The sequence below is a fragment of the Colobus angolensis genome, unplaced genomic scaffold (genome assembly GCF_000951035.1).
Source record: "Colobus angolensis palliatus isolate OR3802 unplaced genomic scaffold, Cang.pa_1.0 Scaffold13, whole genome shotgun sequence".
In the NCBI taxonomy this organism is placed as follows: Eukaryota; Metazoa; Chordata; class Mammalia; order Primates; family Cercopithecidae; genus Colobus; species Colobus angolensis.
In genome coordinates, this window is record NW_012114252.1 from 20,865,779 (window position 1) to 20,880,141 (window position 14,363).

Sequence of the window (14,363 nt, forward strand, 5' to 3'; positions counted from 1 at the left end):
CCCAGCTTACTTTCTACAGTTGCAACAACTCGGGAAGACGCAGATATTTCCAGTTAAGTGGGTTACTGGGAGGCAGTTTACTCAACTATAGAAATGGGAAATAGGCAGACATACACAAATGACGCAGCCACCTGCTTATGAGCACCGTTCTGCACTGCGGCTGCGTCTGCCCTCTGTCATCCCACTGGCCAGGTGGCCGGCACTCCATGACTTTAAGTTGTCACCACCCGACACCTCCCCGCAAACACCAAAAGCCCTTCCAAGGAGCAACTGCTTGGTAACATAAACAGTACATCAAAATGGGAGGAACCAGAAAAAAAAAGATATCCTGGGTAGGAACTTGCCCTCCTCTACATAAACACGGGATTGGTCACCTGTCATCCCTACTGAGATTGTCAGAACTTCTGTTAGTTCCCACGTTTTCTAAAAAGGAATGGAGACGTAGCGTTTATGAATTCGGTTATATTCAACTTTCTGAGAAATTAGAGATGGTTTCCCCTCCTTTTTCTTTTTTTTTTTGAGACGGAGTCTTGCTCTGTCGCCCGGGCTGGAGTGCAGTGGCCGGATCTCAGCTCGCTGCAAGCTCCGCCTCCCGGGTTTATGCCATTCTCCTGCCTCAGCCTCCCAAGTAGCTGGGACTACAGGCGCCCGCCACCTCGCCCGGCTAGTCTTTTGTGTTTTTTAGTAGAGACGGGGTTTCACCGTGTTAGCCAGGATGGTCTCGATCTCCTGACCTCGTGATCCGCCCGTCTCGGCCTCCCAAAGTGCTGGGATTACAGGCGTGAGCCACCGCGCCCGGCCTCCCCTCCTTTTTCTAGGATAAACATATCCTTAGTTAACTGAGCAAATGCTGTCCCCAGTGTTATTTTATCATTTTAAAATAACTCCACAGAGTTATTTTTAAAAGTGTTCATTGAGACCTAGTCTCCTTTGAGGAGTACATGCTACACCGGCACGCGTCATGTTGTGGGAAGCCCCCCTTCAATAGGACCGTTGTCCTCTGTGAGGACTGTCCAGGACTCCAGGGACGCTGCGTTTGCACCAGCGGCAGTGCCGATGACTTGGACTCTCACCAGATCCAGCCTCAGTGTCCCCTGTGGCTGTGTGTAGGTTTCCTCTGCAGGGCTTGAAGTGGCAGACATGACCTCAGATTGAGTTCTTTTATGGAACTCTCACTCTCTTTCGCCTTTTACACTAAATTGCATCTCATTTGCAGGCTGGCAGGGTTTCTCTGCAGAGACACCTCTTTCAGGAGGCACATGCGTTCTGTTTAGCCTAACAGGTGCTCCCTCAGCCACTGAAATGAAAAGGGTACAACAGGCAAATGAAGAACAGAAAGATGACAGGGACCAGTTCACACCATGAGAGACAGCAGACTGCTTTTAAGCTGTAGAAGCATGCATTTCCCTAAAAAAGTCTAGCCATACATTCTTTTCATCTGTTTGTTCCAGCTAGTCTCTAAGGACTTCTGCCTAAGGATTTTCCTTACTCCAGTTATTTCCACCCTTGAAAAATATAAAATCAACCTTGTACTTCTAAAATTGCAGAATCAGAACTTCCCATGAATCATGTATGTGACCTCACTGAATTCAAATGAGTGATATGTTACTAGATTTGCGGGAGGGCCGGGGAGAAAGGAGTGTGCAGTTTCAAAGCCCTTCGCAATTATCCATTCTAAAATAGTGATCTGCATGTCAGTCTCCTGACCTCAGCTTCCTCTAAGGGTGGGCTCTGTGGGGAGCTTGCTAGCAGGAATACAGGCCTTGCCTGGAAGCAGGTTCTCAGGGAGCCCCGCGGAGCCCCTGCTGGCTCCTTCCCGGGGTGGTGGCCAGCCTGACTCTGGGAGCGCCTGGGTGATTTCTCCTTGGCCATCCCTGCGCCTCCCCGACCCCGTTGTGTTTGCCACTGAGAAACAGAGAGGAAAAAGTTTCGATCGTCATTTTGACTTGGAGTTCCCGCCTATTTGGGTTTCACTGCCAGTGGTCTCAGATGAACCCTGAGGGTGCATGTTCTCCTTAAGTCATGCGTAACCCTCAGCCTCCCCCAGTCAGTTGACCTGTTGACCTGTGCCGCTGGGAACTCCCCTGGAGACTTTTAGCTCATTGCTTTGGCTCTTGGGGTTCCAGCTGCCTCAGAGGAATCCTGAGTGCTCCTTAAGTTGTCCCCCTTCCCCAGTGGGTTTCCTGTAATGCCCAGCGCATTTCCCATGGCTCAGACGTGCTTCCGGAGCGCCCTTGCTGTCTTGGACGCTTCAGCAGAGATGGTGACACGTGGTGTCTGGGGTGCTTGTTTTGTTTGCTGAGGATGCCACAGCGTGGGTGTGTGATGCTTGTGGCCCAGAGTGAAGCTCGGATTTGACACATTCCAGGGTACCGTCTGAGCTGGCCAGTCTGTGGCTGTGCTCACGGCTCCCGCTGAGTGTCCAGCTGCCAGCTCCCGTCCGGGCAGGTACTAGAGGATTCCTAGCTTATCTCATGACGTGGCCTCTAAACAGGACCCCATTTTTAAAATCACACAAGTTTGTCTTTACTTTTGAGTCTTCAGCTCCACCTAGTGTGAGAGAAAGTCCAGGTCCAAACCATAGTACCACAACACAACACACACAGAGAAGCCCGTCTCAGTTCAGTCTGAACAACAGGTCTTTCAGTGCAGCTGCTCCTGAGCGTCAGGATAACCTCGAAAGTAATCAGAGAATGGACCTTTCTTATACCTGTAGCATCTGGCATTCTGAATTTTGGGAGCTGAACCATACATATTCTTTAAAAGAGGGAATACATTGCTAGATTTTTAGAGACCTTTACTCTTCTATCCAGATAACTCATGATACGACTCAATGGTAAACTTTTTCTTTCAAAAAATGTTCAAGGGAATGAGAAAACAAAGTTTAGTGTTATAGTTGTTTTTTGTTTTTGTTTTTGAAACAGGGTCTTGCTCTGTGGCCCAGGCTGGAGTGCAGTGGCACCATCACAGCTCACTGCAACCTCAGACTCCTGGGTTCAAGCGATCCTCTCACCTCAGCCTCCCAAGTCGCTGGGACTGCAGGTGCATGCCACCATGCCTGGTTACATTATGTATTTTTTGTAGAGACAGGGTTTCACTGTTTCCCAAGCTGGTCTCAAACTGCTGGGCTCAAGTGATCCTCCCACCTTGGCCTCCCGAAGTGCTGGGATTACAGGCATGAGCCACCACACCCAGCAGAGATCTTTTTTAATGAAGAGAAAAAAACTCTAACTTAAGAGACTTTAATGCATCTATTTTGGTACTAAATGAAAAATCTCAAAATCCCCCCCCAGGGAAGGGTTTCAACAGTTGGTTCAGGTTGTCAACACCTGACCCCACTGATCAGTCGTAAAAGCAACCCGGCACTCGTACCTTCTGTAGGAGAAAAGGTGCCCAGCATCCTCTGCAAACGATCCTGCTGCAAAGGGGAACGTGCACCTAGGGCAGCCTCCAGCCCTAATGACTCGCGTGGAGGAAACATGGGGTTAGAAGAACAGACTGTACGACCCCACGGGGGTGAGACCGACCGCAGCCCGCCACACAGAATATCCGCGGCACAGTTGATCCAATGTCTTCAACAGCCGCAAAATGATATTAAAAACAGAGAAAGGAAGAAGGGACTATTGTGGATTAAATGAGAATTGAGAGACATAGCAGCCAAGTGTTATATTTGGATTTTTTTGGCTCCTGGTTCAAGCAGAGCACCTTAAAAAGACACTTCTGGGACCAAAGTCAGGGAAAATTGAACACAGACTGGGTTAATACATGACTTTAATGAACTGTTGTTAATTTTATGAGATACAATAATGCTATTGCGGTCACTTTTTGGAGATACACATTAGAGACAAAAATTAAAAGTATACATCTTTCTTGCAGGGAAGCCGAGGCCTGGATGGCTACCAAGGCCCTGATGGGCCCCGGGGACCCAAGGTGAGCCTGTTTCTCATGCCTTTGCCACTTACGGTGTCTCGCCCACCCTGGCTGGCCTTACTCCCCTCCTGATGGTGTCCTGTGGAGGCATCCCCTGTCCTAAAAAGTACGAGATCCCCAAATACACGGCACCTGACACTGGGCAGATGAGGTGGATGGTGACCTGCGAGCCACGTGTGCTCCCAGCCAGGGAGAAGGGTGCCGCCTGCCACTCAGGGCCACGCAGGGGTGCACTCAGGCACAGAGGGGGCCAACAGACCTGGGGAAGGCAGACTTTGTAGTAACAAGAGAGTGAGGTGCTGCTGGTTTCCAAGGGAGGATGTGGCTTGTGTGAGTAATTCCTGGGCTTGCAGGGAGGGGAGACCATTAGGTAGAGGACCAGGTGGGTGCTGCTGGTCCAGCTGAGAGGGGAACTCACCCGTGGGGAACCTGGGTGGGGGCACATCTGGAGAGGACTTCTGAGCCTGATGAGGCTCAAAGAGGTGAAGGCGGTGTGTGGGATGCTGCTTTATGACAAATGCTGCCTTACGACACAGATTGCGCTCCATGGGGGTCCTGCGGCCGCATCATCTCCCAGCCCACCCTCGCCAAGCGGCTCGGCTGTCGCTACCCAAAATGTAATAGTCTGAACTACAGAAAGCACAGTCTCCTGGCATTCGACAAGGATTTCAAAATGAGATGAGCCCCTGCCTGTCTTGTTCTCTCTGGGCACCTGTGGCTGGTGGCTGGTATGCCAGGCTCTGCCACCCTAGCATGGGGATGCTGCCCCACGCACTGTCTGTGGTTCCACCGGTTGAAATAGCTTCTCTGCCAACCTGATCGTCCACGCTCGGGTGTCTTCTTTGGAAATACGCATACTGTCAAAAGCTCCAAAAGGCTATTCTCACATCCTATTTTTCTCTTTTCTCTCTCTAGGGAGAAGCCGGAGACCTAGGGCCCCCTGGACTACCTGCCTACTCCCCTCACCCTTCCCTAGCAAAAGGTGTGTGAACGATTTCACCTGCGTAGTTCAGTATCACATACACATTCTTTCCTGTTAGGGACACAGAGCCATGAACTTTCAAGACAGGTTTTCCAAGCAAAACAAAAACGAAATTTAGAACATAACTTCATGTACAATTTCCCTCATGCTTAAATGTGTCACAGGGAGGCCTTCGTGTTGCCTGTGCATGAGACAGTCCTCACCACCTGCACGTGAGAAATCTCCTCCATTGGGGAATTCTTTCATTTCTGCTTAACTTGTAGAATTCTAGTTCTACTGTCTGGACTATCACTAAAGAAATCCAGGGGCAGCAACCCCAGCCACCTTCGGATTTTTTCTCCTGAGGTACCAAGGTTCTTAAGCCCTCTGTTTGCCAGCCTGACACCTGGAATTGATCATAACCCATAACCAGTGAACAGTCACATGCTTTCAGGCTTCAAGGCAGCCAAATTCCCAGATATTGTCACATAACGACCACTCCCCGCTGTCACAGTTGACCTTGGAGTGTAAACGGAGGACTTTGAGCATGTCGTCACTAATGCTTATCTTGTTATTAAGGCTCAGCCTTCCAAATTGGCAAGATCATATGGAAATCTGAACCTAGTCCTCCAGCTAGAGCACTTAGCTGTGAGCCTTGTAGAATGCACATCCTTCTAGTTAAAAAAAAAAATGTTTCGAGAACCTCCTCCTAGTAATTGTGCGTATATATCTTTGCGGATCGTTACCCATGTTATAGGCAGCTCTGTGAGGACAGACATTTCAGCCTGTCTTGTTCACTGCTGTATTCCCAGTGCCTGGAACAGGACAGGCACAGAGTTGGAGCTCAGCAAATGCCTGACTGTGTGAGTGAACGACATGCCGAAACGTACATCAGACAGGCATTGTGAAGGGCAGGGTTTTTTTTTTTTTTTTTTTTTTTGAGACGGAGTCTCGCTCTGTCACCCGGGCTGGAGTGCAGTGGCCGGATCTCAGCTCACTGCAAGCTCCGCCTCCCGGGTTTACGCCATTCTCCTGCCTCAGCCTCCCGAGTAGCTGGGACTACAGGCGCCCGCCACCTCGCCCGGCTAGTTTTTTTGTATTTTTAGTAGAGAGGATGGTCTCGATCTCCTGACCTCGTGATCCGCCCGTCTCGGCCTCCCAAAGTGCTGGGATTACAGGCTTGAGCCACCGCGCCCGGCCAGGGCAGGGTTTTTTAAATACAGAGTTCACCTCTTGAACTGAGCAGCTCACCTGGTCTCCCTGTCCTCTAAGCCTAGGTGTCAAGAGTTCACCTCCCTGCTTAGGTACGAGCCCTCCGTCAGTTCGATAACAGCTTTGCATATCTTCGTCCTATGCTGATCAAAATACAGGACAGAACAGGGACACGGGCAGTGCCTCGAGGAGCCCCTGAGATGTCTGTTTGGGGAGGCGTGGAGCCATGAATGGGGATATTTTGAAATCCCTGCTCAGCTTCCGTGATGCCCGTAACTGTGAAGCTGGCATTTCCTGCCTCATCCATGGCGCCCATGTGGCTGCCAAACTGAGACCCACTAAAAAGGGCCATGAGCCCCGTTTGACTTGACTCACTATTATTGATTTTGGTGAAATGGAAATATTCTCTTTGAGATTTTAGGAACATAATTTTTAAATTAATGCTGGCGATGTTTCTTGTGCATTTTTTAAAAATGTCGCTGACTGAGAGCCTAGCTCTCACCAGCCCCTCCTTTCTCACTGCACTGTATTCCTGGAAATCACACTGCAAAGGCGGGTGCTTTCAAAATGCACTTTTTCCCACAAGCGGATTCAGAAATGCGGAGGTTGCCTGCTGCCTTTTCTACTGGACAACATTCCAGTTAACGGTGAGCTGGAATCTGACTGACCCACATTCCAGGGTTTCTTGAAGTCAAAGGTTGACTAACCAGCAGATTCCCTCAGGGAAAAGAGGCAGTAAACGTATCTTTTTCAAGGTAACATTGCAGGAACTTGTCAAAAGGCAAAAAAGGAGAGAGGGGTTTGTATTCAATGATTCCAAGGTAACTAGAAATAAAAGTAATCTTGCTATTCTTCCAACCAGGTGAGGTCTGTGGCTTTCAGTGTTGTCTCTTTTTCTGGAATCATAACAATAGCTAACAGGTGTGTAGGTCACACCGTGTGCCAGGCGATGCCCCAAGTTGTCCTAGTTGTACTTTTCAGTGTGTTTACCCCTCCGGGTGACCCTGCGAGGTGGAGATGGACTTGGCTCCATTTGCTGAGGGAGAGATGGAAGCGCAGGGCATTTGAGTTCCTTGCCCAGGGTTGCAGTTAAGTGGAGGAGCCAGTTTCAGGCCCAGGGCCTCTGGCTGCGGAGCGCAGCCGCCTGCACACTTGGCATGAAGCTGCCCACACAGGAGATGCCATACACGGAAGTCAGGCCTTCTGCCCCTTGCATGTGCGTCTTCAGTGTGATGCCCAGCAAGCCCTCCCCTTATTTTAAGGAACTTCGTAAGATGGCATGCAGAGCGAAAGCTTTCCTAGGAATTCCTAATGCCTACATGATTTCTTCTCTTTCTTCTTATCTTTCCCAATTATATTCTAGAAAAAATGTGTTCTACAGCAAAGGAACATAGCCATGCCACTTTGTCTTTGTTTGTTGAGGGGTGAAAGTTTGTAAAAGCGGAATTTTGTTATTCATCCAGCAGGCAGGGATGAGAATAAAAGACCATCGGGGTTAAAGCTGGGGTCGAGGGGCAGAGTGGGGTTCAGGGAAGTGAGGCCTCCTCGCCCAGTAAAATTGGCAACCACATTGGTTCCTTCTTTATTCGAGCTTTGGACTCACCCGATTTTCACTAATCCTGTTCCCCTGCTGGCAAATGAGCCCCGTATAGAGACCACCCCATGCATTAGCCATCTTAACTCCTCGTCAGGCCCCACACAGCATATGGAGCATTTGGTGAATATGTAGTCAATGAAAAAGCGAACGCCAGCTGCCATCCGTAGACCACGGTCTTGTTCTTATTGTGGGACTTGTTTCACTTCCAGGTGCCAGAGGTGACCCGGGATTCCCAGGGGCCCAAGGGGAGCCAGGAAGCCAGGGTGAGCCAGGAGACCCGGGCCCCCGAGGACCCCCTGGCCTCTTCATCGGAGATGAAGGTAATGTGGCTTCATGATACCAACACCGGAGACCCCAAGCACCTGCGCTGAGGTCGTAGCACACACAAGTGAGCCTTCCTTGACGACGTAGCTATGTTGTTGTTACTTTTCCCCACTGACTAGTCTTAGTGACTCTAAGGAGCCCCACACACATGCTTTGGACCCCTTCATAGAACCCCTGCACACATGACAGTAACTCCCCAACTAGGTTAAGTGGTGCTAACTGGCATGAGTAACTGGCCTGCTTCCACCAGTGGGTTGGGAAGAAAATGGAGAATTATCAGGTGCCATTGCCCAGTGCTGATCACATCAAGCCATTATTTGAGGGGCAAGGAGAGGGGTGTATTTCATGTTGAAGAATGACAGTGAACTGTACCAATGGCTTCCACCCATTGGAGTTATTGGCAGGGCCATGAAGCCCGCCAGTGCTGCCGGTGGGCCCCTCTGGACATGAACACAAAGGCAGCGGTGTAGTATGGGAGACTCACGCTGCAAGTGAATGCTGTTTGGTTTCAGATCAGAGGAGAGGTCTGCCAGGTGAGATGGGACCCAAGGGCTTCATCGGAGACCCCGGCATCCCTGCGCTCTACCCGGGCCCACCTGGACCTGATGGAAGGCCAGGGCCTCCAGGCCCCCCCGGGCCCCCTGGACCACCTGGACCTGATGGTGAGTAGAGGGCAACAAAAGGGAGGGTGTATGCTAATGTTCAGATGAAGCCAGGTCCCCGCCGGAGGTGATTTGGAATTCTCTGCTAAATCACTCTGTGAACGAATCCAGTAGGCCAGTGATTAGAGTGCGGTGGATCCAGGTAGATTAGGGTGTAGTGGGTGTTCTCTGGAGTCCACACAGAAGCTGGGCATGGAAACTGAAGCCCTGTAAGCCTGTAAGTATCACAACCCCATGGATGCCACACAGTGAGGTTTAGTTGCTGCAGCTTTGGTGAAATCCGTCCTTCAGCGAAACATCTGAGCTGTGCAGTTGGGAAACAGATGGGAGCCGACATCGCTGCCTCTGTGTCGGGGTGATACATTTCACGAACCTAATCCAGGGTGGGGGCCTCACCCTTGACTGGCAGCCTCTGTCCTCTGTTACCCCAGCACATTTAAGCCAACTTGATGATCTGCCTTCTCAGCCCGTGTACAGTCAAAGCTAGAACTGAACAAAGCTACAACTGAACAGGTGAGAGTAGCTGGTGACAAAAAGAGATGGCTGCATTATCTGCAAAAATAAGTGACAGCTATTGGCCAAGGCCCAGACAAATGCCCATGAAAGTCAATAAAGCCAGCAGGCACAGGAGTGTGGACCCACCTGCCACCCGGTAGTGCATCCCTGAATCAGCAAAGATGCTCTTTCAGGTTATAACGTTAGGTGACTCAGCTTGAGTTGAGAATGATCTGTCTCAGGCGGCAGGGAAACATGCAGTCCCGCTTGGGGCTTGCTATCAGAAAAGGCTGTTCTTTCAGCTTCAGCATTCAGAGAATTACGCTTTAAAGACCAAGCTTGTCCAACCCACGGGCCTCATGCGGCCCAGGATGGCTTCAAATACAGCCCAACACAAATTCATAAACTTTGTAAAAACATTTTTGCTATTTTTTTAGCTAATCAGCTGTATTAGTTCATTCTCACGCTGCTATAAGAACATACCCAAGACTGGGTAACTTATGAAGAAAAGAGGTTTAATTGATTCATAGTCCGAAGGGTTTGGGAGGTCTCGGGAAATCAACAATCATAGCAGAAGGGGAAGCAAACATGTCCTTCTTCACATGGCATCAGGAAGGAGAAGTGAAGAGTGAAGAGGGAAAAGTCCCCTTATAAAACTATCAGATATCATGAGAACTCACTCACTATCATGAGAACAGCGTAGTGGAAACTGCCTCCATGATTCAATTACCTCCTGTGAACCAGGTCCCCACCATGACATCTACAGATTAGGGGAACTACAATTCAAGATGAGATTTCAGTGGGAACATAAAACCTAGCCATATCACCAGCCAACATTAGTGTTAGTTGGCCTTATTTTTTATGTGTATTTTATGTGTGGCCTAAGACAATTCTTCTTCCAGTGTGGCCCAGGGAAGCCAAATGATTGGACACTCCTGCTTTCGATGTTGTGAAATGCCTAATGGGAGCATTTCATTCTCTCATAAGAGCGAATATAGGAGACATTGAGAGAAAACAAGAGGTCATAGTCTCTTTCTATGTGACGTTCATCAAAAATTAACTGCCTCTTCTTTCCAAAATAGTTTACTTTAAATTCCCTAATGTTGCCCCTAATAATCTCTCATAGCCTCCTACCTTCAGGGAAGAAAAACATGTTTGCTAATGGACAGTGTTTGGTTTCAGTTACAGATCAAATTCAAAGCCTCTGTTGTAATTGTTTTTGGAAGATGACTTCTCTGACATATCTAGAAGGAAAATCAATGGAATTATTAGAGGCAATATCTTCTATTTTAAAAGTAGTAGTCGGCTGGGTGCGGTGGCTCACGCCTGTAATCCCAGCACTTTGGGAGGCTGAGGCGGGTGGATCACGAGGTCAGGAGATCGAGACCATCCTGGCTAACACGGTGAAACCCCGTCTCTACTAAAAATACAAAAGATTAGCCAAGCAAGGTGGCGGGCGCCTGTAGTCCCGGCTACTCGGGCTGTGGCAAGAGAATGGCGGGAACCCGGGAGGTGGAGCTTGCAGTGAACTGAGATTGCGCCACTGCACTCCAGCCTGGGCGACAGAGTGAGACTCCGTCTCAAAAAAAACGAAAAACAAAAAAACAAACAAAGTAGTCACTTCTGTGTGTCTGTTTTATATTCTAAAGTAAAATTTTAACTTAATGAAAATCCACATATTCCCACATTATTTTGAAAATTTTTAGGTGCGATGTTTCCCTGGATCATGAACCTACCAAAGATGTCTGAGCAGTGTGAACTTTATTTTTTATATATATATATTTTTTTTTTGAGACAGGGTCTTGCTCTGTGTCCCAGGCTGAAGTACTGTGGTATGGTCTCCGCTCACAGCAACCTCCACCTCATGGGATCAAGCCATCTTCCCACCCCAGCCGCTTGAGCAGCTGGGATTACAGGCAGGCACCGCCACCACACCCGGCTAATTCTGTAATTTTGGTAGAGACGGGGGTTTCACTCTGTTGCCCAGGCTTGTCTTGAACTCCTGAGCTCAGGTGATCCTCCCACCTCGGCCTCCCAGAGTGCTGGGATTACAGGTGTGAATCACCACACCTGGCCTTTAAATTTTTTTATTATCCTGGACTGCTGTGATAAGGACTAAGTTTCTATGAGCATTATAGTTCCTAAGCAAATGGTATCTTTTGAGTTTTCTTTTTCTGGAGCAGAACGTGACATGTTAAAAACAAAAGCATACAAATATTCCACTTTAATGGCCAGGCATGGTGGCTCACACCTGTAATCCCAGTGCTTTGGGAAGCTGAGGTGGGCCGATCACCTGAGGTCAGGAGTTCGAGACCAGCCTGACCAAAATGGTGAAACCCCATCTCTACTAAAAATGCAAAATTAGCCAGGTGCAGTGGTGCGTTCCTGTAATCCCAGTTATTCGAGAGGCTGAAGCAGGAGAATCACTTGAATCCAGGAGGCGGAGGTTGCAGTGAGCCGAGATCACTCCTTTGCACTCCAGCCTGGGCAACAAGAGCAAAACTCCATCTCAATTTAAAAAAAAGAAAAGAATATTCCACTTTAAACAACTGTGATCAAAGGCTAATGTTGCCGTTATTCCTATAACTAAATTCCATTTTGGTAAAGTCACTGGCATATGCCATCTTGGTTTTCAAGTCTTGCTTAGTAAATCCGTGGTTTACTAGCATAAGTCAACTGCGAACAATTTAATTTCTGATCCATATTGTAGGCTGATGAGGAAAATAAAAAAAATGAATGGAATGGTATCAGATCAATGTTACCAGCTGAAAATGTTAAAAGCCTACAACTTCGGTCCTCTAATTGTATGTGTCACCCCTGTGAGACACATGGTTTCCAAATCATTTTTAAAGCAAGTTCTTATACAAAAAGTAGTCCACCGTAATGACCTTTGGAGAAAGTGTGTGTGGTTGTAGTTTAGTAGGAATGACCTTGATTCCTATGGAGTTCTCTGACTTTTCCCCTGGAATGAAATTGTTAGATTCCTCTCTTGTTAACTACATTTCGTCCTGTTTTATAGGTTGCTACTGATGCAAACCAGAATTTTTAGTCTTTTGCAGCTCCAGTAAAATCAAACCAGGAAGACAGTTTTCTTTCTGGGTGAAATATTTTGCTTCCCCCCGGTTCTAGTTCAATTAGCTGAATTGAGTTCCGGGAAGTTCTGTTCCACTGTAGAGTAAGTCAAACTAGGCCTAGCTTGTTTGGCCAGGGGCTCTTTGTGGAAATCATGTTGCAAACGTCTAAGAGGCACACTGCTATTCTATAGGACTTATTTAAAATGACTAATATATTAGAGAAAAAGAGAGCAGCAGGGGGCAGAGGAAGGCTGTCACCTTCAGAGAGCCACTGTGTGTCTTTGGGACTAAATTTGCAAAGCATCCAATGCTTCCATTGTAAGGAGCGCCCACAAGCTCTTTGTCCTGAATGAATGACGTGTCTGATTGACAATGCTGATGTCTCTGAAGTGTGTGTGGTTAAATTTCTCTACCTGTGACACTGCATGTCTCATCACACAGAGGGAGAGCTTGGAGACATAGAGCAAAACTCACAAAGTCCATGACTGACCAGACACAGCTGGTCACCGGTCACCCTTTGTCCCCAGCAGTGTGGGGTGCGGCCACCTCTCCTCCTGAAGACGCTGTCTTCTCCCTTCCACTCCCGGGAAATCCTACTGTCCCCCGACATCTCTCTCCTGAAGTCCCTGCCCCTCCCTCCACTCCCCGCCTAGATGAACTCGTCCTCCAGATGAAAGTACCCGCAGTGTGTGCTGGTCACTCGCTCATTTCCTCTCCGGCCCTGTTCTGTGTTCTGAGCCGCTAACAGAAACCATTAACTTGACACAGAGTCAACCCTATGCATGTGTCTCACAAATGCCTCAAGCTCTCCATATCCAAAGTGGAGCTCTGGGCCTCCTCTGTCCTCACCCCCTGCCACCCCGCAGGCCTCTCCCTTGGTCCTCACCCCCCTGCACATACCTAGGAGCTCCAGCAGAACCCTGGGCTGCTCTGCGTACCTCACCCATTCTGTACTGGCTCCCTCGCACATCCTGACGGGTCCCCCTCTCCAATGCTGTGTGTGCCCTTGCTCTCCACCACCACCGCCTGCGCAGCCTGCTAGGATGACACCCGCTGTTCCTCCCCTCGCCAGCCCGTCGTCTACATGGCAGACCCACATGGCAGACCGTGTAGCCTCCCTCCTTGATACCCTTTAATGGCTTCCTACTGCCCTCAGGATAAAAGCCAAGTCCGGTTTCTTCCCCTCCCTTTGTGCAGATCTGCCTTTCACTCACCACCCTCTGGGCCCTGGCCTTCTCCCTATTTCAGGGCCTTTTAGAAACCCTGTCCTCACTCTGGAACATTCTCTCCCGCTCCCCACTTGCGGAGGCTCCTTTTTATTCTTTGGGCTTTAATTTAAGCATCACTTCCTCAGAAAGGACTCTCCTGACTACCCCCAAAACATTTTACTGGGCCTCTCCCTGCTGCTTTCCCCTGTTCTCACAGCACCGGCCATAATTGGAAAATCCGCATTAGTGTGTTTACTGCATTGTGTATTTAGTGTGTATCTCCACATCTAAGCTGTAAGCTCCGTGAGAGTCCATCGGTTTCATTTCCAGTTGTATACTCACAGCACCTAGCACACAGCCTGGCACAGCATAGGCACGGGAGAAGTGTTTGATGAGCGAACGAATGAGCTATGGTAAACGTACAGTGAGCAAACTGCATGGGACAGTATCTGTGTCCTCGTTCTCATAGGCGTTTATCCTCACCTGGCAGTTCTCTGACATGCAAACTCCCGTGCTCTTTTCCAAGCAGATAGCTGGGTTCTTTAAAGTTGGAGTTTTCTCACCTTCCTGTGTGTAATGGCCCCATTCCCTGCTCCTCTCAGGTTCCATGTAGTGTGTATAGCAACGTGCCTTTTTAATTTGTTGGGGGCAGAGCCATTTGCCCGTTGGAGCTCTCACCCTATTGAACAGCGAGGAGGGGCACCTGCAGAGCCTGCCCCCAGCAGCGGCTTGTGTGTCCTGCAGACGTGCACCCTCCTTCTGCCACAAGATGGCACTCTTCTCCAATGCGACGGTGCGCACTTTGCTGGCGTTAAGAACGCTTTTCTTGCACGGTCAACCATCAGGGATGTCCCCGCCTGGATCATTGAGCCCTGCAGGAGTTGGTGGGGAGAGGGTTAG

General features: G+C 49.1%; 1 protein-coding gene across 1 annotated transcript in view; it reads left to right on the forward strand.

Moving 5' to 3' along the window:
* Positions 1-14,363, forward strand: part of COL4A2 (collagen, type IV, alpha 2) — a 205,673-nt gene that overhangs the window by 141,866 nt on the left and 49,444 nt on the right. Inside the window, exons 17-20 of the mRNA XM_011933880.1 lie at positions 3,877-3,930; positions 4,846-4,912; positions 7,910-8,020; positions 8,537-8,686. Of these exons, the coding sequence (XP_011789270.1) occupies positions 3,877-3,930; positions 4,846-4,912; positions 7,910-8,020; positions 8,537-8,686 (382 nt within the window). The remainder of the gene's footprint in view (positions 1-3,876; positions 3,931-4,845; positions 4,913-7,909; positions 8,021-8,536; positions 8,687-14,363) is intronic.